The following is a 22,194-nucleotide window of genomic DNA, read 5'->3' as shown; positions in this document are numbered from 1 at the left end:
ACACCTCATTACAGAAGGAAAGAGCAAGGGAGAAATAGGTACTTCCATCTTGGGGGATTGTATGCATGCGTCACCTAGCAACCACAGTCTCAGCCCTTCCCTAGTCACCTACCCCTCTGCGCTCGCTGCCACACACATCTCTGAAGGACACAACATCCAGCCAATCACCTAAATAACACAACATCCAGCCAATCACCTAAAGACGCTGGGTACCCAGAGGCTAGCCCCTGTAAAAAAGCTTTGTGTTAAGGAGTAGGACAAAGCTGCTCCATAGACGCTGACCTAAGTCCAGTGTTATGTGCCCTCAATGGTTAAGATTAGGATTTGGAGGAAGGTAAACTGATCCTAGATCTGTGCCTATGGAAAACTTATACTTGGAGAGTGTTTCGTTTCTGCAGGGAGGGAGCAGTAGGGGAGAGGGGGATGGAGAGAGGGCTGTACAGAGCAGGGGGTTGTTCTTCAGACCAGACGGAGAGGAAGGTGTGTGGGGGAGTGGACTGGGAACCACAGCGAGAGGACTGGCATTCAACTTGCTACCCAAAATGTCTCCTGATTTGGATGGGGCACAAGAAATGTGAACTCTGACCCCATTACCTTTGAACTCTGCCGGACCCAAGCCTCGCTCTGGCCATTCATGGTCACACTCACACGTACACACAGTCCCACCCCACACCCCGATCCCCACACAAACCCCGCTTTTTTTGTAAAGCTTTCATCTATTTGGTTTATCATCAGAGTATATGAGGTATATCTCTCTTTAACATCCTACAGTAGATGTAAGAAACAAAACCTACCAACATTAAGAAAAGTAAAAACAGAAAGAAAAGAAAACAAGTCCCTCTGTCACGTTTCTTTACCCCAGTCAATGCATCTTCTAACTCGTTTTTTGGTTTGGTAGCTGTTTAAAGCTTTCAGTGTATTTCTCATGAGGAGAGGAGAGGTTGTGAGGGAACAGCACTGTATCTTTAAGAGCAATCTGCCTGCCTGACCATCCCTGTCAGTGGAGCTCTCTTCCAGAACCGTTGGGCTATATTCAAACATACATTATACTATCTTATAGGCAGCGCTGACTAACCGTACATCCGGGATATAAATCCCTCTAACCTGATTGGTCCAGAGCATATTGTATACATCGTAATGGGAACAAACTCCAGTTCTACAGCTTTGAGATGTATTAATACAATGTTTTAAAAGTTTCACTCATGACTGGTTTGATCCCACCTGGGTGTGTGTCTCTAGTAACAATCCTGGACTGTAGTAAGGCTGTAGAGAACCCTACTGAGGCTCCCTATCCCCACTTCAACTAAACACAACATCACAAGACTGCACATAAAGCCAGAAACACTCAGATGCTCTGTCCCTCTCATCTCACCAGTCATTACTCATCAATCATACAATAAGGACATCACTAGTAATATCATTATCATTAGGACAATTAACCCCATATTTAGGAAAGACAGCATTCAATACCTGAAAACATTGAATTGCTCAAATTTACATCAATATGAAGCTGACATTCCTATTCCCATGACCTTTCCCTGCAATGCCTGAGAAAACGCTGTTAGGTGGTCATACTGAAGTGCTCTATGTAGACACAGTGCTGGCCTCTGTAAGCTCACCCCATCCATTTGAAAATAGTCTCAATGAGCTCACCCCCACCCCTTTAAGAGCTTTAAGAGTAGTCGCAGTGAGTCTGTGGTCAAACATGACCATGTTCTCCTAGGCCCCGTGAGACCTGTGGTTGCATGTATCTGGTTTGAAGAGGTGAGAAGGTACTTCAGCAGGATTTTTGGTCACAGCCACATAATATATATTATAAATATATACCCCAAAATATATCCCCTGTAAAAAGACTCTAGAACAAATAAATAACAAATAAATAGTTAGAAGAAATCAATATAAGCTTAAATCAATCAAACTTAAAATGAATAAATAGTACAATCAATCAAAAGTCCTAAATGATTCGACAAAGAAAAATAAACCATATATTTATCAAGAGAGAGTAACATTTTTGGTCTAAAATCAAGTCATTATCATCAATGTTTTTTAAGATATTTTTTGTAGGTTTTTCAATACATTTGCAATAAGTAAGCATTAGGACACAGATCTTTTTTTCTACAAAATCTATAGAAGCACTAACAGATACATTCCGTCTAAGAGTTAATGTTGAGGAAAGGTTTCACCTCGTGGTTAGAACCCCCACATCTAAAATAGATTCGTTCATTAAGGATTCTCATTTGACAACTGTATTTCTGTGTGTCAAACCAAATACTCTTTGGATGCATTTTAACCTCGACTGTAAATTTTTGCCGAAGTGTGTGTGTGTGTGTGTGTGTGTGTGTGTGTGTGTGTGTGTGTGTGTGTGTGTGTGTGTGTGTGTGTGTGTGTGTGTGATAATGGCGGTAAACGTGCAAGGGAGGACATCTTTGTAAACTCCACTGAATTCTTTCTATAATGCGTGTACACACAACACACACACACACACACACACACACACACACACACACACACACACACACACACACACACACACACACACACAATATCACACCCTCACACAACGCACATACGCACACACTTCAGATACATTTACACAATCATAAGTGTGAGCCCTAATGCAACGGCAGTTGGACCATCTCTAGTTTTATCCTGCCTTTTTGGTTTGGTTTGGTATTTGGTGTTTGGTTTGGTATTTGGTGTTTGGTTTGGTATTTGGTTTGGTATTTGGTGTTTGGTTTGGTATTTGGTGTTTGGTTTGGTATTTGGTGTTTGGTTTGGTATTTGGTTTGGTATTTGGTGTTTGGTTTGGTATTTGGTGTTTGGTGTTTGGTTTGGTATTTGGTGTTTGGTTTGGTATTTGGTGTTTGGTTTGGTATTTGGTGTTTGGTTTGGTGTTTGGTGTTTGGTATTTGGTGTTTGGTGTTTGGTTTGGTATTTGGTGTTTGGTTTGGTGTTTGGTGTTTGGTTTGGTGTTTGGTGTTTGGTCTGGTATTTGGTGTTTGGTGTTTGGTTTGGTGTTTGGTGTTTGGTTTGGTATTTGGTGTTTGGTTTGGTATTTGGTGTTTGGTTTGGTATTTGGTGTTTGGTGTTTGGTTTGGTGTTTGGTGTTTGGTTTGGTATTTGGTGTTTGGTTTGGTATTTGGTGTTTGGTTTGGTGTTTGGTGTTTGGTTTGGTGTTTGGTGTTTGGTTTGGTATTTGGTGTTTGGTTTGGTATTTGGTGTTTGGTTTGGTGTTTGGTGTTTGGTTTGGTGTTTGGTGTTTGGTTTGGTATTTGGTGTTTGGTTTGGTATTTGGTGTTTGGTTTGGTATTTGGTGTTTGGTTTGGTGTTTGGTGTTTGGTTTGGTGTTTGGTTTGGTATTTGGTGTTTGGTTTGGTATTTGGTGTTTGGTTTGGTGTTTGGTGTTTGGTTTGGTGTTTGGTGTTTGGTTTGGTGTTTGGTGTTTGGTTTGGTATTTGGTGTTTGGTTTGGTATTTGGTGTTTGGTTTGGTGTTTGGTTTGGTATTTGGTGTTTGGTTTGGTGTTTGGTTTGGTATTTGGTGTTTGGTTTGGTGTTTGGTTTGGTATTTGGTGTTTGGTATTTGGTGTTTGGTTTGGTATTTGGTGTTTGGTTTGGTGTTTGGTATTTGGTGTTTGGTTTGGTATTTGGTGTTTGGTTTGGTATTTGGTGTTTGGTTTGGTGTTTGGTGTTTGGTTTGGTATTTGGTGTTTGGTTTGGTGTTTGGTGTTTGGTTTGGTGTTTGGTGTTTGGTATTTGGTGTTTGGTTTGGTATTTGGTGTTTGGTTTGGTGTTTGGTTTGGTATTTGGTGTTTGGTTTGGTGTTTGGTTTGGTATTTGGTGTTTGGTTTGGTGTTTGGTTTGGTATTTGGTGTTTGGTATTTGGTGTTTGGTTTGGTATTTGGTGTTTGGTTTGGTGTTTGGTATTTGGTATTTGGTGTTTGGTTTGGTATTTGGTGTTTGGTTTGGTATTTGGTGTTTGGTTTGGTGTTTGGTGTTTGGTTTGGTATTTGGTGTTTGGTTTGGTGTTTGGTGTTTGGTTTGGTGTTTGGTGTTTGGTATTTGGTGTTTGGTTTGCACGTTTTGCATTTCAACTCTTGTTTTGGACTTTTTCTGTGTCTTTTTTCTGCCAAGACAGTCAGTTTTTTTTGTATCTAATAAAAATCTGGAAGCTACATTTTCACAGTATTTTTCCAACCACCTGATAAAATCTCTAGAACAACGAGGAAAAATAAGGAGCTGTTGTAGCAAGCGAATACGTTATTATCCCAAATGAGTAAAGAACAGCACATCAAGAGACACAGCAAACAAATCAAATACAAAATAAACTAACAAACAGGAAAAATAAAAACTGACTTTGAAGATTCAGTTCAATGAGGTCATTAGAGATTTCTCCATCCAGGACCAGAGAAGAAGAGCTGAGTTTGGAGTGAAAAAGACAGGGGAGAGGGAGGATGTCTATCTATACATCTGTCCATCTGTGCTACACAGTTTAGAGAGGGCCACTGAAGCCCAGTTAGTTGGATAACAGACAGAGGTGTCAGCTCCAGTCTGTAAAAACCTACACTTGTCCTCCTCCCCTCATCCCCCCCATCCATATTTGGCTGTTTCTTTTTGGTTTGTTTCTGACATTTTTGGTTAGTATTTTTGGTATCCTCTTAAAAACATCCCCTCTTTCTGTATGTTTGATCCCATCGCACCATCCGATCCCCTCCCCGTATGCACCCTTTTATGTTGGGTGAGGGTTCTGTCCTTTTGAAGTGACCCCCTCGGGCATAAGGAGATGGAAGGGGTCAACTAGGGGGGTTCAGCGGGAGGGGTAGGGTGTGTCCCCAACCCCTACAGTATGTGAGTGTTAATGTCATGGCTGACTCCTCAAATGCTTTGGTTTAAACGTGTAATAATGGCATATTTGGGTGGAAAATGACAGTGAAAATGGGATGGTTGGAGGGATGATGAACAATAAAAACAACGTATATTAAACATTAAACAGGTTTTGATCTCTGTTTTCTCTATTGCGCGTCGAGACAGATGACTGATTGACAACGTAAGACAGACCTGTCCTTGACTAAACTAACATTTTTATTAATTTACCTCTTTCTTGCCTCAATGTTACTAGTTTAAATCTCCCATCATGCTGAATTTCATACTGTCATCATGGTGGATTGTCCATACACAAGGACTACATTGAGTCTAAGTCTAATATTATTTCATCAAGTGAGTCATTTTGTTGTGAGTAATTACGGAGAGAGAGGTTTTTATCAAGGCTGGAAACTGCTACACTCAGCCTGATCTCTTGTTCACTCTTGTCTCTTATTATCTCTGACAACATGACGTAAATGGCACAGGATGATGATGACAGACTCCAACGCTATCAGTAAACTATTGGAAATCAAGGGGGAGATAGGATACCCAAAGAAGCAGAGGTAGGAAAACACAAACAGAGACACACCTGTAAGCTTGGCTCATTCAGTATCAACCATTTACAACAATCTAAAATATCCCACAGAAACAACCAAATTGCTGTGAAAGTGAGTGACAGACTATGACAGACATGAAGGGTGGATGACTGATTAGATGGATGAATGTGATTGGCTGTGGATATCGTGTGTGTGTGTGTGTGTGTGTGGCAAAGTCCTGGTCCTGGATAGGATCCGTATGTACAAGTCGTTTGGATAAAGCTTTTCCTTCCGTGTTTTTGGTTTCTGGGATTTTGGTATGGTTGTTGATTTTTGTCATCCTGCATTCCTCTTCTCCTCCTCAGGTACATTTTTGGTTTAAAATCCTCCTCCCATCTCCTCCTCTTTCAGACCTGCAGCTTTTCAAAGAAAATCATCCACTTCTTTTTTCTGTCCCTGTCACCATTCCCCCAAATACACAGTAATGTTTATTTTTTCATTTTTGGTTCACACGATTCGACGCACATCTCTAATCCTGTTATTTGTTATTGGTTTATTTTCCCGGGAAAGAGAGACAGAAAGGAGAGGTGCGATATCGCTCAGTATTCACTAAACAGTTCCACGATGCCTCCTCCATCACTTTGGATAGATAAAGATTTTTGGTTTAAATCTTCCTCTTTCCCCCTTTTCACTTCTGACTCCCCCTCTCCTCTCTTTCATTCTGTGTATTTTTGGCATTGAAAGACTGGGGGAGAGAGAGAGTGTAGGGCAAGAGTGATAAAAGAGATAGCTTTGGTTGAAAGGCGAGGTTGTCGTTTCCTCCTTTCTCCTTCTCCTCTCTGATTGGCGCTTGGCTGTGTCACTCAATCTTAGCCCCTCCCAACGAGGATGGGCTGTGTGCCAATTCATTGAAGTCGCAGGAAGAGGCGGGGCTAGAGCAGGGGGAGGGGGTGCAGGGGGTGGGGCTTATGCTACTGGTGGAGGGGAAAGGGGAGGGCTGGGATGCTTTGGCTACGGCAGCGCTGATCAATCCAGCACCAGAACTCTGGCCCATGTGGAGGAAAGCGGGGTGGTTGAGGAAGAAGGAGGACGGGAGACCCCCTCCCTGCCCCCCTGCACCACCCAGCAACACCTTACTGCCTCCCTCAAGACTGGAAAGGGGCAGCTGGCCACCACTGGCTGCTAGGGCTGAGAAGGGATGGAGATGAGAGTTAACATCATTCTACCTACTGTGAAATAACTACATTTACTATAGACTTCACTATAGAGATGAAATTAAGAAGTGGATGAATGAGAGAAAAAGTATGAAACACACACACACACACACAGATGGGGATGAACATGTTGGAGTGATGGGACATCCCTGTCATAGCCCTGCTCACCAGTTCTCCAGTTTCTTCCATCAGATGATCTATCATTCATCTCATCATCTCTAACTGCCCCTCTCATCATCTCTGACAACAGAGACACACATACCTATACTGCACACACACACACACACACACACACACACACACACACACACACACACACACACACACACACACACACACACACACACACACACACACACACACACACACACACACACACACACACACACACACACACACACACACACACACACACACAGAGATGGGGATGAACATGTTGGAGTGATGGGACATCCCTGTCATAGCCCTGCTCACCAGTTCTCCAGTTTCTTCCATCAGATGATCTATCATTCATCTCATCATCTCTGTCATTCTTTCTGTCTAGCATTCATTAACATTACTTACCTTCATTATCACTTTGTACCTCAAATTACTGTCCCTCCCTCTCCACTTTCTCTCCCCCTGTCTCTCTCTCTTCCTCCTTGATTTCCCTCTTCCTCTCTTTTCCCTCCTTCCCTACACCTCTCTCTCCCTCTAACACACCTTGTATAGTAGCCAGAGGGTTGTTGCTGAGGAGAGCTTGGTTCAGAGCCTGGTTCCCTGTGTTTACTCCCATCACAGTGTTCCTGTGTTACATATACATATACACACACACACACACACACACAGAGGAGGAAATCCATTTACATACAGAGGGGAAACGGAGAGAGAAGCAGGTTTAGCAGCAGAACAGACAGAGGACAGACTCAGGGACCTGAACACAGACACACTGCAGGAGAAGCCCACAGGTCAGATACACACATACAACCATCTTGATTCATATCTTGTTTTTATGAGCTACAAATCCAAATGCTTGCTGGTGGACCTTGTGTCTGTGTGTGGACGGTCATATTCCTGTAAGAGAGAGAGTGTGTGTGGGTGGGTGGGTGTACAGTATAGGTATGTGTGTCTCTGTTGTCTTCACCTCAAGTTTGCAGCAAAATCGGTGATGTAGTTAGACACGTCACCATTCTTTTTACCCAAACGCCATAAACTGTGGACAAAAAACACACAGTCACACACACAGGTTAGAAAGTATTGCTGCACAGAAGTAGCAGTGTCACGGATCAGTGTGTGTCAATCATGTGTGGGTGTGATAAACATTTGCTGCAAACTGCAGGTGAACTGAATACTGAACCAATGGTGAAGCTCAGTGGCCAAAGTGTACACTTTGTATGCATACTCACCCTGTGTTGAGACTCAGTGTGCTGTGGCTGGGAGGGGCTGGGCTAGCAGTGCTTCGAGGAGGAGTCACTGGAGAGGAGGCGGAGCTGAGAGATGAGTGGGTGGGACCACTGGGGGTCAGAGGGGAGAACGATGACATGGTGGTCAATGTGGTACTGAGGCTGGTCACTGCCTGGGACAGCTGACTGGACAGCTGACTGGACAGCTGACTGGACAGCTGACTGGACATCTGACTGGACAGCTGACTGGACAGCTGACTGGACATCTGATAGAGAGACAGGTGAGAAAGACAAAGAGAAAAAGAGAGAGAGTTATTATTTAAAAGAGTATCTATACTTAGCTGTATCCAATAGAAAAGGGATAAATGGGATAGGATTATTAATGTGTAATAGCAAAGCACTAAAGCAATGCAGGTTGGGTATAGGGGGTGCAGAAGAGCATCCACTATGACATGCGGGACACACCATTCATATGGGGATGGCTAAGGTTGGGAGAGGGGGATCATGCGGGTCAGGCCATACCATGTGTGGGCTGTAGCAGGGGGGTTTGTGTGTCGGTGGGGCTTGGGGGGGCTGACTGGGCAAGGGAGGGGTGGCACTGTTGGGGTTGATACGCTTCTCTTTCTGTCGGCGGTTGCAGAACCACACGCGGATCACCTCCTTCTCCATGCTGAGCTGGTCCGCGATACACAGGATCTCCTCTGAGGTAGGCTTCTGGTTCTGCTGACACACGGGAAAGACAGAGATGGACATGTTAGTACTAATAGACACTTAGCCTTATATCACCTCTCTGATATCACGGTGTCATAGTGTTCTTCTGAGGGTAGAAACTACAGTACAAGCCGTGTGATGTTATGTCAGCTTAAGATTTATGTCTCCTGTATGACAGTGTTATGAAGGCCTTATGTCAGTGATATTGTGATGGAAACATTTGTTTGTGCTTTTCTAATAACCAATTTCTGTGTTCATGCAAGTGACTGAACAAATCAGTCACACAACTTTCAAATCCACATTCACTTAGTACTATTCCCAAACACACTCAGTAATCACCCTTATTACTCCATGTGCATCTTCAACGATTCTCCTGTCGTTACTACCTATGCACCATATGTATCTTTCTATACATATAGAATAGCCTCATATTCAGAAATAAAACTCTCTTCTTTCATATCAACGATTCTTCTGTCGTTACTACCTATGCTACTACCACATTCACTTAGTACTATTCCCAAACACACACCGTAATCACCCATATTACTCCATGTGCATCAGTATCTGCAATTTGGCAGTATGCCCAGAACCTTGTCTTGAGAAAGGGATATCTGAGTTTCAAGGTCTCAGCTTAGAGAGAAGAAGCCTCATGAAGTATTGGTCCGTCACATGCATGAACCAGTATTGGTCGGTCACATGAAGGAAGCAAATGTTAATTATGAATGATGAATAAGCTAAAATATGCAAATATAATTTGTCCGTCTTTAAGAGAACTAACGGGACTGCCCCGGGTGGAGCTCCTGATTGACATGTGTACTTGGTGCATTGAGTTGGTTGGAACCTCTTCAGCACGCTGATAATAACGAATGATTCATTTAAGATTGACTTTGAGTGTCCCTGTGTAGAATTTCCCCAACAATTTGGCGTCAACAAACGGGATGATTGAATCTGCCTGCGGAGCTTCTCAGTGGGGGGTCTGCGAGATAAACCAATGACATTTTTTATGAAGCGTGAGGGAAATTCCCATCTGACCAAAAGATGACGAGACCTGCCCACACCCTTACTGTTAGCTTTCCAGGAGGAGACACATCATCCGCAAACAATTGAGGGACGCGTCCTTCTGATTTCAGGAAGTAAATTTAAATGAATTTGTATAAAAATAGAAAAAATACTAATAAAACCAATAAAACTAAAGATCTAAATGGAGGAGGCTCCCACTAGTCTTCAGTCAAATCATAGAATGAAGTGGATGTGATAGTGTGAAAGAGGTGCGTGTCTGAAAGAATAGCCCAACTAGTTCTGTGATCTGAATTGTTCGATCTATAACGTTATCTACGGTTGTTATATTTGTATAGGAAGTAACAGCAAGCTAGTCTTAGGAGAAGGCTTGAGTGAGGGCAGAGAAGCTCCACTGACAATTGTCTGTAGGCATTTATTAGAGAAGTGTCTACGTGGTCGAGAACCACTGGGAACATTGAAGATACATATGGCGTCCACCACCCATCGATCTACAGGTAGTGAGCACTGACAGGAGAAGCAATTGAAAAGTTTGAGAGGGTAACAGCTGAGATGGGTAAGGGCTGTAACATGCCCCCGGACACTGAGATTTCCTTGAGCATATGATGTGTGTACCTCTCGGGCTGATGCACTGTGATCGTTGCTAGTGGTGTGGACGTGAATAACTAAAGATGTATAATGTTATATAGGGATTCTGTATGGAGATATGAAAGAAGAGAGTATTATTTCTGAATATGAGGCTATTCTATATGTATAGAAAGATACATATGGTGCATAGGTAGTAACGACAGGAGAATCGTTGAAGATGCACATGGAGTAATAAGGGTGATTACTGAGTGTGTTTGGGAATAGTACTAAGTGAATGTGGATGTGAGAGTTGTGTGACTGTGGAAAGGACGTGTTAAGCTGATTGAAATCTGGATAATAAACTGATTGATTGAAATTTGGGACAGGTACAAATAATTGAATAAGACACGTTTTTAAATATTTCCAATTATTATTCATCAATTCTATAGTTTGGGTAGCACCAGTGATTTAAGTAAGTAATGTCATCTAAAACAATAATCTGTTTCCATGACGTGGAACTGTGTCCAGAATTGAAGTATGCTCTCTCTAATTCTCTTTTTCTCCCTTTCTTTCTTTCTTTCTTTCTTTCTTTCTTTCTTTCTTTCTTTCTTTCTTTCTTTCTTTCTTTCTCTCTCTCTCTCGGAGGACCTGAGCCCAAGGACCATGCCTCAGGACTACATGGCATGCTGACTCCTTATTGTCCCCAGTCCACCTGGCCGTGCTGCTGCTCCAGTTTCAACTGTTCTACCTGCGGCTATGGAACCCTGACCTGTTCACTGTGATTACTATTATTTGACCATGCTGGTCATTTATGAACATTTGAACATCTTGGCCATGTTCTGTTATAATCTCCACCTGGCACAGCCAGAAGAGGACTGGCCACCCCTCATAGCCTGGTTCCTCTCTTGGTTTCTTCCTAGGTTTTGGCCTTTCTAGGGAGTTTTTCCTAGCCACCGTGCTTCTACACCTGCATTGCTTGCTGTTTGGGGTTTTAGGCTGGGATTCTGTACAGCACTTTGATATATCAGCTGATGTAAGAAGGGCTATATAAATCAATTTGATTTGATTTGATTTTGAAGTAGATTCAAGGCCATTTTGTTTGTTTTTTACCACATATACACAACCCACCTTGATAAGACATGTACTGAAAAACCCAATGTAAACCTGATACACAAAATGTTTGAAATGACTAATCACCCTCACTAGAAAGACTAGAGACATTGGGTGAGATTTAAATGTGCTATGTCAACACAAATAATTAGAAGAAATGTATAATTTATCAATAGTCTTGTGTGATTCGGAACAAGAGAAGGAGAGAGAGAGAGCGCTGCCCCTGAATGAGCGCTGCCCCTGATGACACCTCACTTTTACCATTACCTTATGGGATACAGTTAAGTTAAGATGGAGTTATCAAGAGTTGTAATTCTAATTTGATTTGTTAATTTGATTTAACAGGCAGTGTTGTTGTTTTTTTGGACACATGAATCACGATGAACCAGTCATGTGTCCAAAGGGGGAATTACCAGTCCCCTGGGGCCCTTTAGTAAATATGCAAATTTACCATTTGTCATACAGTGAATAATTTATCAGAAATGCCCTAAACTAAACTGTTGCTCTGCTCTGTCCTCTCTCGAGGTTATGGCGAAGGTAACAGATGGTATCTAGATACATGGAAGGGATAATTCGGCTGAGAACAGTGTGAACCTCACCCCTTCTAACCGGTTAAAGTAATGTGGACAATGGCTTCAATATGGTCCTTCACCACTTCTACCGTGAGACCTGAGTCTGAGCAACCTGTGCACAGCATCCAGTCAAAGCTATCAACTGCCTTTTTTCTTAGGAGTGAAACATGAGTCCACGTGGAGTGAGCATGGAGAGAGATCTCGTCCAAACCTCTCTCATGCTGCCGGTGTACTGGTCGGAAAATGGACAGGACATAATGGACTGTGAAGGACAGTGGCGGCTCAGGTGAGAGACATTATCAAGGGCCATCCACTTTCAACATGTGCCATTGGAAGGACGAACCGAAACAACAGAAGAATGAGTGTCGGGAGGGAGGGTGGTGGTCAACCCTGACTTATTTAGGCTTATCCAAAATAGTTTATTTGGGGTATTAGGTATGATTGTGGAGGTCTGCACAATGCAAAATATATAGTAATTTAGACTAGAAATGCATTGAGATACTGATCTGTCAAGCCACCTGCGACAAAAGCTCCAGCTGAAATCAGTGATTGTGCAGTGAAGCATATGTGTAACTGTATGAAGCGAAGGTCTTAAGTTAAAACATTCCACTGCAATGATTTTATACGCACAACCCAGAATGATTGTATAACCCAGAATGAAGTGTTTGAAATGACGAAATGTCTGGTTTTATGTGTTGATTTCCCTGACTTAATAGAAATATGATATAGAACCTAAAATCAAATGCTTACCTTAACATTTAATGATTATTATCACACAAGTGACAAGAGGATGAAATGTGATGGACATTTTTATGTTTGTGCTTTTCTAATAACCAATTTATGTGTTCATGCAAGTGACTGATTGAACAAATCCTCAGTAGCAGTATCTGCAATTTAATGATGAATTAATTATGAATGATGAATAAGCTAAAATATGCTAATTTAATTTGTCTATATATAAGAGAACTAACGGGACTGCCCCGGGTGGAGCTCCTGATTGACATGTGTACTTGGTGCATTGAGTTGGTTGGAACCTCTCCAGCGCGCTGATTGTCCATGTGTAGAATTTCCACAACAATTTGTCATGTCTCTCACCGTGATGAAGGCTCTCTCCAGGGCCACGCGGACGTTAGTCTCGATGCTGGTTCTTTTCTTCCTGCGTCGGCCCGGCAGGCCCTCGAAGCCCATTGAGGAAGAGGACAGAGAGCTGGGGCTGGGCATAGTACTGTCTGTGGACATGGTCTCTGTCAAACAGAGAGATTGATTAGTGGGATGATTTAAAATCACACAAACTGGTATCCTCATTCTACAGATATAACTTCATTAACTCAAGGTTACATTCATTCAGACCCAACCCACATGTAACGAGAGTGTTCAGAGGCAACATCAAACGAAGGGTTTCCCTTTATGCTGATGACTTGCTTCTCTATATCTCAAACCCCAATGTATCCTTACCCATTGTGCTATCTGTTCTTAATGCATTTGGCCTAGTCTCTGGTTACAAGTTAAATTAAATGCAGCAGCTCGTAACTACCCATTACATACATTTTCATTCAGAGTAGTTCTCAACAAATGTACATACTTAGGGATACATGTCATAGACAAAGTTGATAACCTTTTTAAAGGCTAACTTTACTCCTCCTTACTCTGGTGGAGAAACATTTTGAACAATGGCCACTACTCCACCTATCATTGGCTGGTCAAATTAATTCGGTTAAAATTAATACTCTTCCTAAATTCTCCTACCTCTTTCAATGTGAACCTATTTTTATTTCCAAATCTTTTTCTGCAAACTACATGGATTATCTCACTCTTCGTCTGGAACTTCTGTGTAATTCAGTACTGGATCTGTGCAGATACCCAACATATCATTCCATCATGGTTGAAGATAGAATCTTCCTCATGAACAGTATGCCATCCTCACTGGCTGCTTTGGCACATTCCCCTGTCCATTATCCTATGGCACATTCCCCTGTCCATTATCCTATGGCACATTCCCCTGTCCATTATCCTATGGCACATTCCCCTGTCCATTATCCTATGGTACATTCCCCTGTCCATTATCCTATGGTACATTCCCCTGTCCATTATCCTATGGTACATTCCCCTGTCCATTATCCTATGGTACATTCCCCTGTCCATTCTCCTATGGCACATTCCCCTGTCCATTATCCTATGGCACATTCCCCTGTCCATTATCCTATGGTACATTCCCCTGTCCATTATCCTATGGTACATTCCCCTGTCCATTATCCTATGGCACATTCCCCTGTCCATTATCCTATGGTACATTCCCCTGTCCATTCTCCTATGGCACATTCCCCTGTCCATTATCCTATGGCACATTCCCCTGTCCATTCTCCTATGGCACATTCCCCTGTCCATTATCCTATGGCACATTCCCCTGTCCAATCTCCTATGGCACATTCCCCTGTCCATTATCCTATGGCACATTCCCCTGTCCATTCTCCTATGGCACATTCCCCTGTCCAATCTCCTATGGCACATTCCCCTGTCCATTATCCTATGGCACATTCCCCTGTCCAATCTCCTATGGCACATTCCCCTGTCCATTCTCCTATCCATTCTCCTATGGCACATTCCCCTGTCCATTCTCCTATGGCACATTCCCCTGTCCAATCTCCTATGGCACATTCCCCTGTCCATTCTCCTATCCATTCTCCTATGGCACATTCCCCTGTCCATTCTCCTATGGCACATTCCCCTGTCCATTCTCCTATCCATTCTCCTATGGCACATTCCCCTATCCATTCTCCTATGGCACATTCCCCTATCCATTCTCCTATCCATTCTCCTATCCATTCTCCTATGGCACATTCCCCTATCCATTCTCCTATGGCACATTCCCCTGTCCAATCTCCTATGGCACATTCCCCTATCCATTCTCCTTTGGCACATTCCCCTATCCATTCTCCTATGGCACATTCCCCTGTCCAATCTCCTATGGCACATTCCCCTATCCATTCTCCTATGGCACATTCCCCTATCCATTCTCCTATGGCACATTCCCCTGTCCAATCTCCTATGGCACATTCCCCTATCCATTCTCCTATGGCACATTCCCCTATCCATTCTCCTATGGCACATTCCCCTGTCCAATCTCCTATGGCACATTCCCCTATCCATTCTCCTATGGCACATTCCCCTATCCATTCTCATATGGCACATTCCCCTGTCCATTCTCCTATGGTACATCCATTCTCCTATGGCACATTCCCCTGTCCAATCTCCTATGGCACATTCCCCTATCCATTCTCCTATGGCACATTCCCCTATCCATTCTCATATGGCACATTCCCCTGTCCATTCTCCTATGGTACATCCATTCTCCTATGGCACATTCCCCTATCCATTCTCCTATGGCACATTCCCCTATCCATTCTCCTATGGCACATTCCCCTATCCATTCTCCTATGGTACATCCATTCTCCTATGGCACATTCCCCTATCCATTCTCCTATCCATTCTCCTATGGCACATTCCCCTATCCATTCTCCTATGGTACATCCATTCTCCTATGGCACATTCCCTTATGGTACATCCATTCTCCTATGGCACATTCCCCTATCCATTATCCTATGGTACATCCATTCTCCTATGGCACATTCCCCTATCCATTCTCCTATCCATTCTCCTATGGCACATTCCCCTATCCATTCTCCTATCCATTCTCCTATGGCACATTCCCCTATCCATTCTCCTATGGCACATTCCCCTATCTATTCTCCTATGGTACATCCATTCTCCTATGGCACATTCCCCTATCCATTATCCTATGGTACATCCATTCTCCTATGGTACATTCCCCTGTCCATTCTGCTATGGTGCACTCCCCTGTCCATTATGCTATGGTACATTCCCCTGTCCATTCTGCTATGGTACATTCCCCTGTCCATTCTGCTATGGTACATTCACCTATCCATTCTGCTATGGTACATTCACCTATCCATTATGCTATGGTACATTCCCCTGTCCATTCTGCTATGGTGCATTCCCCTATCCATTCTGCTATGGTACATTCCCCTATCCATTCTGCTATGGTACATTCCCCTATCCATTCTGCTATGGTACATTCCCCTATCCATTCTGCTATGGTACATTCCCCTGTCCATTCTGCTATGGTACATTCCCCTATCTATTCTGCTATGGTGCATTCCCCTATCCATTCTGCTATGGTACATTACCCTGTCCATTCTGCTATGGTACATTTCCCTATCCATTCTGCTATGGTACATTCCCCTATCCATTCTGCTATGGTACATTCCCCTGTCCATTCTGCTATGGCACATTACCCTGTCCATTCTGCTATGGTACATTCCCCTATCCATTCTGCTATGGTACATTACCCTGTCCATTCTGCTATGGTACATTCCCCTATCCATTCTGCTATGGTACATTCCCCTATCCATTCTGCTATGGTACATTCCCCTGTCCATTCTGCTATGGTACATTCCCCTATCCATTCTGCTATGGTACATTCCCCTATCCATTCTGCTATGGTACATTCCCCTGTCCATTCTGCTATGGTACATTCCCCTGTCCATTCTGCTATGGTACATTCCCCTATCCATTCTGCTATGGTACATTCCCCTATCCATTCTGCTATGGTACATTACCCTGTCCATTCTGCTATGGTACATTCCCCTGTCCATTCTGCTATGGCACATTACCCTGTCCATTCTGCTATGGTACATTCCCCTATCCATTCTGCTATGGCACATTACCCTGTCCATTCTGCTATGGTACATTCCCCTGTCCATTCTGCTATGGTACATTCCCCTGTCCATTCTGCTATGGTACATTCCCCTGTCCATTCTGCTATGGTACATTCACTGATCCATTCTACTACATCAAGTTATACCTAAAACATTTGAGTTAAAACCACTCTCAAGATCTGGAACCAGTTTAAAGTCACTTTGGTTTGCAAGGGCCCCTCTACTCAGAAATAACGTAATTGATGGCACGTTTGCATCGTACCAACAACTCTCAGCTAAATTCCACCTTCCGAATAGTCATTTCTTTAGATATCTACAAGTGTGCAGCTTTGTCCGTGACATGACCTCTCAATTCCCCAGTCTTGATGTGACCCCCCAACTGATGCATTTATCCCACCATCCCCAACAGTAAAAGGGATTATTTCGTATAGCTATGATCACTACCAAAACACACATCTGACTTTGTAGCCTTTGTTGGCAAGAAGGTTGATTTTACTTCTGTGGAAGTCGCCCTCTCCTCCTCATTTTGTGTGGATTAAAGATCTCCTACACTTTAGTCAATTGGAGAAGATAAAATATACCCTTCTTCTGACAAATTCTACAGAATGTGGCAACCTTTCTTTACCTATGTAGAGACACTAGCTTTGTATTTAATTGATCTACCTTTGAGAGTCGTTAATATTAGCCTTATTAGTCTTATTATTATTATTAGTCTTATTATTATAATTGTTCTATTCATTTTGAAGACGAGCCATGTTTTTTGTTTCTAATGTTTTGTTATGAATGTATTACTTAAGTCTTTTATATTTTCGTATGTGCATATACATTCCTACCTCATTCAAAAAGCATTTTTCCATGGTATATCGAATGTATACAACCACGTGCAATGTACTGTATTTCAACCATTGTTTACTATAACTGTGAAAGGAAATACCAATAAAAAGAGTTGCATTTTTTTTTTACAAATAAAGTTACATTCATTCTACAGATTAATGCAACGTGGGGATTGGTTAATTAATCAACTGATTTATTGATAGATTCAAAGTGTCATACACCTTTCTCCTTCACCAATTCCTTCACCTCCTCTCTGCTCCTCTCCCATCCTCCCTCTCCTTTCTCCCGGTCCCTCCCTTCTACCATCCTCCCGTCCTATCTCTCATCCCCCACCCGCCCCTCTCACCTGCATCATTGAGCCACTTCTCCAGTAGTGGTTTGAGTTTGCACATGTTCTTAAAGCTCAGGTTAAGGGCCTCGAAGCGAGAGATGGTGGTCTGGCTGAAATCATTACCATATAGCTTCCCCATGGCCATTCCCACGTCACCCTGAGAGAGCGAGGGAGGAGGTAAATAGAGAGTTAGCACACACACACACACACACACACACACACACACACACACACACACACACACACACACACACACACACACTCACACACACACAGAAAGGCGTACCTGTGTAAAGCCCAGTTTGATGCGTCTCTGTTTGAAGGTGCGGGCGAACACCTCCAGTTCCTCAAGGTCACTGGGCTCCTCGGGGTGAGAGGTCACAGAGGACACAGAGGTCATGACCCCACTGCCCTCCATAGCCTTGTCTCTCTACAGGGGGAGAGGGGGAGGAGGAGGAAAAAGAGTGTGGGAGCGAGAGAGAGAGAGAATTATATAGCAGAAGAGAGGCGTTTACTGGATATGACAGAATGATGACAAGAGATGTTTGTTGGAAAGAGCCGGGCCTGTAGCCTCTCTCAAAGCCTGGGTGTTTCCTAAGTGGGCCTACCTGTGCTTGGAGCCCCAGCCTGGGAGTGGACAGGAGGCTCCCTTGGTTTTGCTGAGGTAGCTGAATCAGATTTGGTGTCGATAGTAGTCCTGAGGAGTGAAGAAGTGAGGGAATCAGTAGGCCTATGATCAGTTATGTGAACAAACAACACACGTAATATTCCACAAAGCTCCATGGTCGATCAGAGAATCCAATAGGCATTCTAGTATTAGACACTTATAAATAAATTAAATATGTTTGCTGATAGTTGGAACATCTACAGCCCATCTTCAGGGCACTGTCCCAATAGAACAGAAACCGGTGGTAGTGACAAGTGCGAGCAGCCCACCTTGCTGCCCTTGGTGCTGTTGGAGGAGGAACTGAGGAGACTGCAGGTGGTGTCCTGGCACCAGAACCAACTGCTGCAGCTGCAACAACTGCTGGATGTCCTGCAGGGAGACAGGAGGACAGAACAGAGATCAGAGATGGAGAGAACAAAGGGGTCAGAGATGGAGAGAACAGAGGGGTCAGAGATGGAGAGAACAGAGGGGTCAGAGATGGAGAGAACAGAGGGGTCAGAGATGGTAAGAACAAAGGGGTCAGAAATGGAGAGAACAGAGGGGTCAGAGATGGTGAGAACAAAGGGGTCAGAGATGGATTGAACAGAGGGGTCAGAGCTGGAGAGAACAGAGGGGTCAGAGATGGAGAGAACAGAGGGGTCAGAGATGGAGAGAACAGAGAGGTCAGAGATGGATAGAACAAAGGGGTCAGAGATGGTGAGAACAAAGGGGTCAGAAATGGAGAGAACAGAGGGGTCAGAGATGGTGAGAACAAATGGGTCAGAGATGGAGAGAACAGAGGGGTCAGAGATGGATAGAACAGAGGGGTCAGAGATGGAGAGAACAGAGGGGTCAGAGATGGAGAGAACAGAGGGGTCAGAGGTGGAGCGAACAGAGGGGTCAGAGATGGAGAGAACAGAGGGGTCAGAGATGGATAGAACAGAGGGGTCAGAGATGGTGAGAACAAAGGAGTCAGAGATGGAGAGAACAGAGGGGTCAGAGATGGAGAGAACAGAGGGGTCAGATATGGATAGAACAGATGGGTCAGATTTGGAGAGAACAGAGGGGTCAGAGTTGGCGAGAACAGAAGGGTCAGAGATGGAGAGAACAGAGGGGTCAGAGATGGATAGAACAGAGGGGTCAGAGATGGTGAGAACAAAGGAGTCAGAGATGGAGAGAACAGAGGGGTCAGAGATGGAGAGAACAGAGGGGTCAGATATGGAGAGAACAGATGGGTCAGATTTGGAGAGAACAGAGGGGTCAGAGTTGGCGAGAACAGAAGGGTCAGAGATGGAGAGAACAGAGGGGTCAGAGATGGCGAGAACAGAGGGGTCAGAGATGGAGAGAACAGAGGGGTCAGAGCTGGAGAGAACAGAGGGGTCAGAGATGGAGAGAACAGAGGGATCAGAGATGGTGAGAACAGAGGGGTCAGAGATGGAGAGAACAGAGGGGTCAGATGGGGGAACAAAGGGGTCAGAGTTGGAGAGAACACAAATGTACAGAAAATAAATGAAAACAACCCCTTCATATAGAGGCCAAGAGAAACGACTGAATGAACAGCAGAGCAACACAAGCAATAAAGAAAAAGATCAATAAAAACGGAGGATCCCAGACTGTCTCCTGAATCAAGACCCTTCCCCACCTCTTCCCAGCCAGGATGTGCCTTGTGATTGGTTGTCAGTACCTGGGCGGTGAGCTGAATTGGCTGAGAGAGGGTGAGCTGAGGATGAGTGGGCGGGACAGGGACTGGTTGACCTGTCTGTTCCTGTGTGCACTGTCCCTGGGGCAGTGATTGGCCCTGCTGCCCTGTCTGTCCCGCCTGCTGCTGCTGGGCATGTTGATTGGCTGCTGCGGCTGCCTGAGCTTGCTGATTGGCTTGGGCGGCTGCGTGGGCTGCATGAGCTGCGTGAGCTGCGTTGGACTGCTGAACAGACTGCTGCACAGCTGCAGCTAGAAGCTGAGCCTGAGCCTGCTGCAGTAACAACTGCTGCTGAGCTGGCAAGAGAGCAGTCAACTGAGAAAGAGACACCGAGCGAGAGAGAGACACAGAGAAAGAGAGCAAGAGAGGGACAGAGAGAAAGAAAGGGAGGGAGGTGCAGAGGGTATGTGAAAGAGCAGAGAAAAGGAAGAAGGTAAAAAGCAGTGAACTCAAGCCAGACCATAAGCATGTGTCTGTGTTTTTGTGAGTGTGCATCAATGTGTTTTGTTTGCTAAGCCTCTTCCTCCTTGTCTTACCCCTGCCAGTTGGGAGCTGGTCAGCATGAGCTGTGTGTGTGGGAGGGGCGTCTGTGAGGGGGCGTGGCTGTGCTGGGGAGCAGGGCCCAGGGACATCTCACCACACTCTTCCATCTTATTCTGAGAGGAGGAGAGAAAACGAGGGATACAGTGAAACGAAGCTGACTGTTCTGCTCTGTCTGCTGTGGTAACCTGCATGCCAAAGGAAGGTGCTTGTCTTTTCTTTAGAAACGAGGGATAGTCATCCCTTCTTCCTGGAATGGGCATGTCCAAACTGGCTAGTCTGACTGTTTTGCATACCTGTCAATCTGTATGCAAACGTGGCACACAAAACATACATGCACACACACACACACACACACACACACACACACACACACACACACACACACACACACACACACACACACACACACACACACACACACACACACACACCTTGTTGCTGCTGAGGGTTGGAGAAAGGTGAAAGGGACTGATTTTCATCTGCTGAAGCTGTTAAAAGGACAAAAACCATCAGTACAGAGAAACATAAATGATCATAAAAAAAGAATACACGACTGCAGTGTTTCTCAATCCTGTCCTGGGGACCCCGACACACAACATTCCACTCAGTAACTCATCATCCAGTGGAATCAGGTGTATTTTGGGTAAAAACAGAAATGTGCCTCCCTTGGGGTCTCCAGGACCAGATTTGGGAAACACACTGCACTACTGTATTGATGCTTGTGTCTTGGTATTAGGCTACTTGTTGTCAGTCATCTTTACTTTTCAGACCTAATGTGTGTGTTATTCAGATCATGATTGTCACCATTGAAAATTACTGATTATTATGTTTCCTAGAGGTACATTGCATTCGGAAAGTATTCAGACCCCTTGACCTTTTCCATATTTTGTTACAGTACAGCCTTATTCTAAAATCTATCAAATGTACTTTTTTCCTCATCAATCTACACAATCTGACAGAGCTCCAGAGTTCCTCTGTGGAGATGGGAGATCCTTCCAGAAGGACAACCATCTCTGCAGCACTCCACCAATCAGCCACTCATCAGTTAAAGGCACATGTCAGCCCCCTTGAAGCTTGCCAAAACCTAAAGACTCTGAAAAGACACCTAAAGACTCTCAGACCATGAGAAACATGAATGCCAAGTGTCACGTCTGGAGGAAACCTGGCACCATCTCTATGGTGAAGCATGGTGGTGGCAGCAGCATCATGCTGTGGGGATGTTATACGGTGGCAGGGACTGGGAGACTAGTCCGGATCGAGGGGAAAGATGAACGGAGCAAATTACAGAGAGATCCTTGATGAAAACCTGCTCCAGAGCGCTCAGGACCTCAGACTGGAGCGAAGATTCACCTTCCAACAGGACAACGACCCTAAGCACCCAGCCAAGACAACGGACTTGAACCCGATCAAACATCTCTGGTGAGACCTGAAAATA

The 22,194-nt window shown here is 44.2% G+C and overlaps 1 protein-coding gene across 3 annotated transcripts in view; it reads right to left on the bottom strand.

Moving 5' to 3' along the window:
* Positions 1–3,774: 3,774 nt before the first annotated feature.
* The window catches only part of pou2f2b (POU class 2 homeobox 2b), a 117,361-nt gene continuing 98,941 nt past the window's right edge, over positions 3,775–22,194 (bottom strand). Inside the window, exons 5-17 of one of the 3 annotated variants that reach the window (XM_064947757.1) lie at positions 21,191–21,247; positions 20,753–20,872; positions 20,202–20,531; positions 18,808–18,907; positions 18,480–18,568; positions 18,158–18,301; positions 17,887–18,028; positions 13,066–13,214; positions 8,516–8,716; positions 7,997–8,259; positions 7,735–7,803; positions 7,314–7,396; positions 3,775–6,585 (exon numbers count right to left, since the gene is read on the bottom strand). In XM_064947757.1, the coding sequence (XP_064803829.1) occupies positions 6,257–6,585; positions 7,314–7,396; positions 7,735–7,803; positions 7,997–8,259; positions 8,516–8,716; positions 13,066–13,214; positions 17,887–18,028; positions 18,158–18,301; positions 18,480–18,568; positions 18,808–18,907; positions 20,202–20,531; positions 20,753–20,872; positions 21,191–21,247 (2,076 nt within the window). In that variant the 3' untranslated portion in view covers positions 3,775–6,256. The remainder of the gene's footprint in view (positions 6,586–7,313; positions 7,397–7,734; positions 7,804–7,996; positions 8,260–8,515; positions 8,717–13,065; positions 13,215–17,886; positions 18,029–18,157; positions 18,302–18,479; positions 18,569–18,807; positions 18,908–20,201; positions 20,532–20,752; positions 20,873–21,190; positions 21,248–22,194) is intronic. The other 2 variants (XM_064947758.1, XM_064947760.1) reach the window with 2 other exon arrangements.

Source organism: Oncorhynchus masou, chromosome 30 (genome assembly GCF_036934945.1).
Source record: "Oncorhynchus masou masou isolate Uvic2021 chromosome 30, UVic_Omas_1.1, whole genome shotgun sequence".
NCBI classification, from domain to species: Eukaryota; Metazoa; Chordata; class Actinopteri; order Salmoniformes; family Salmonidae; genus Oncorhynchus; species Oncorhynchus masou.
The sequence above is the reverse complement of the archived record's forward strand: the minus strand, read 5'-3'. Positions and strand labels throughout refer to the sequence as shown.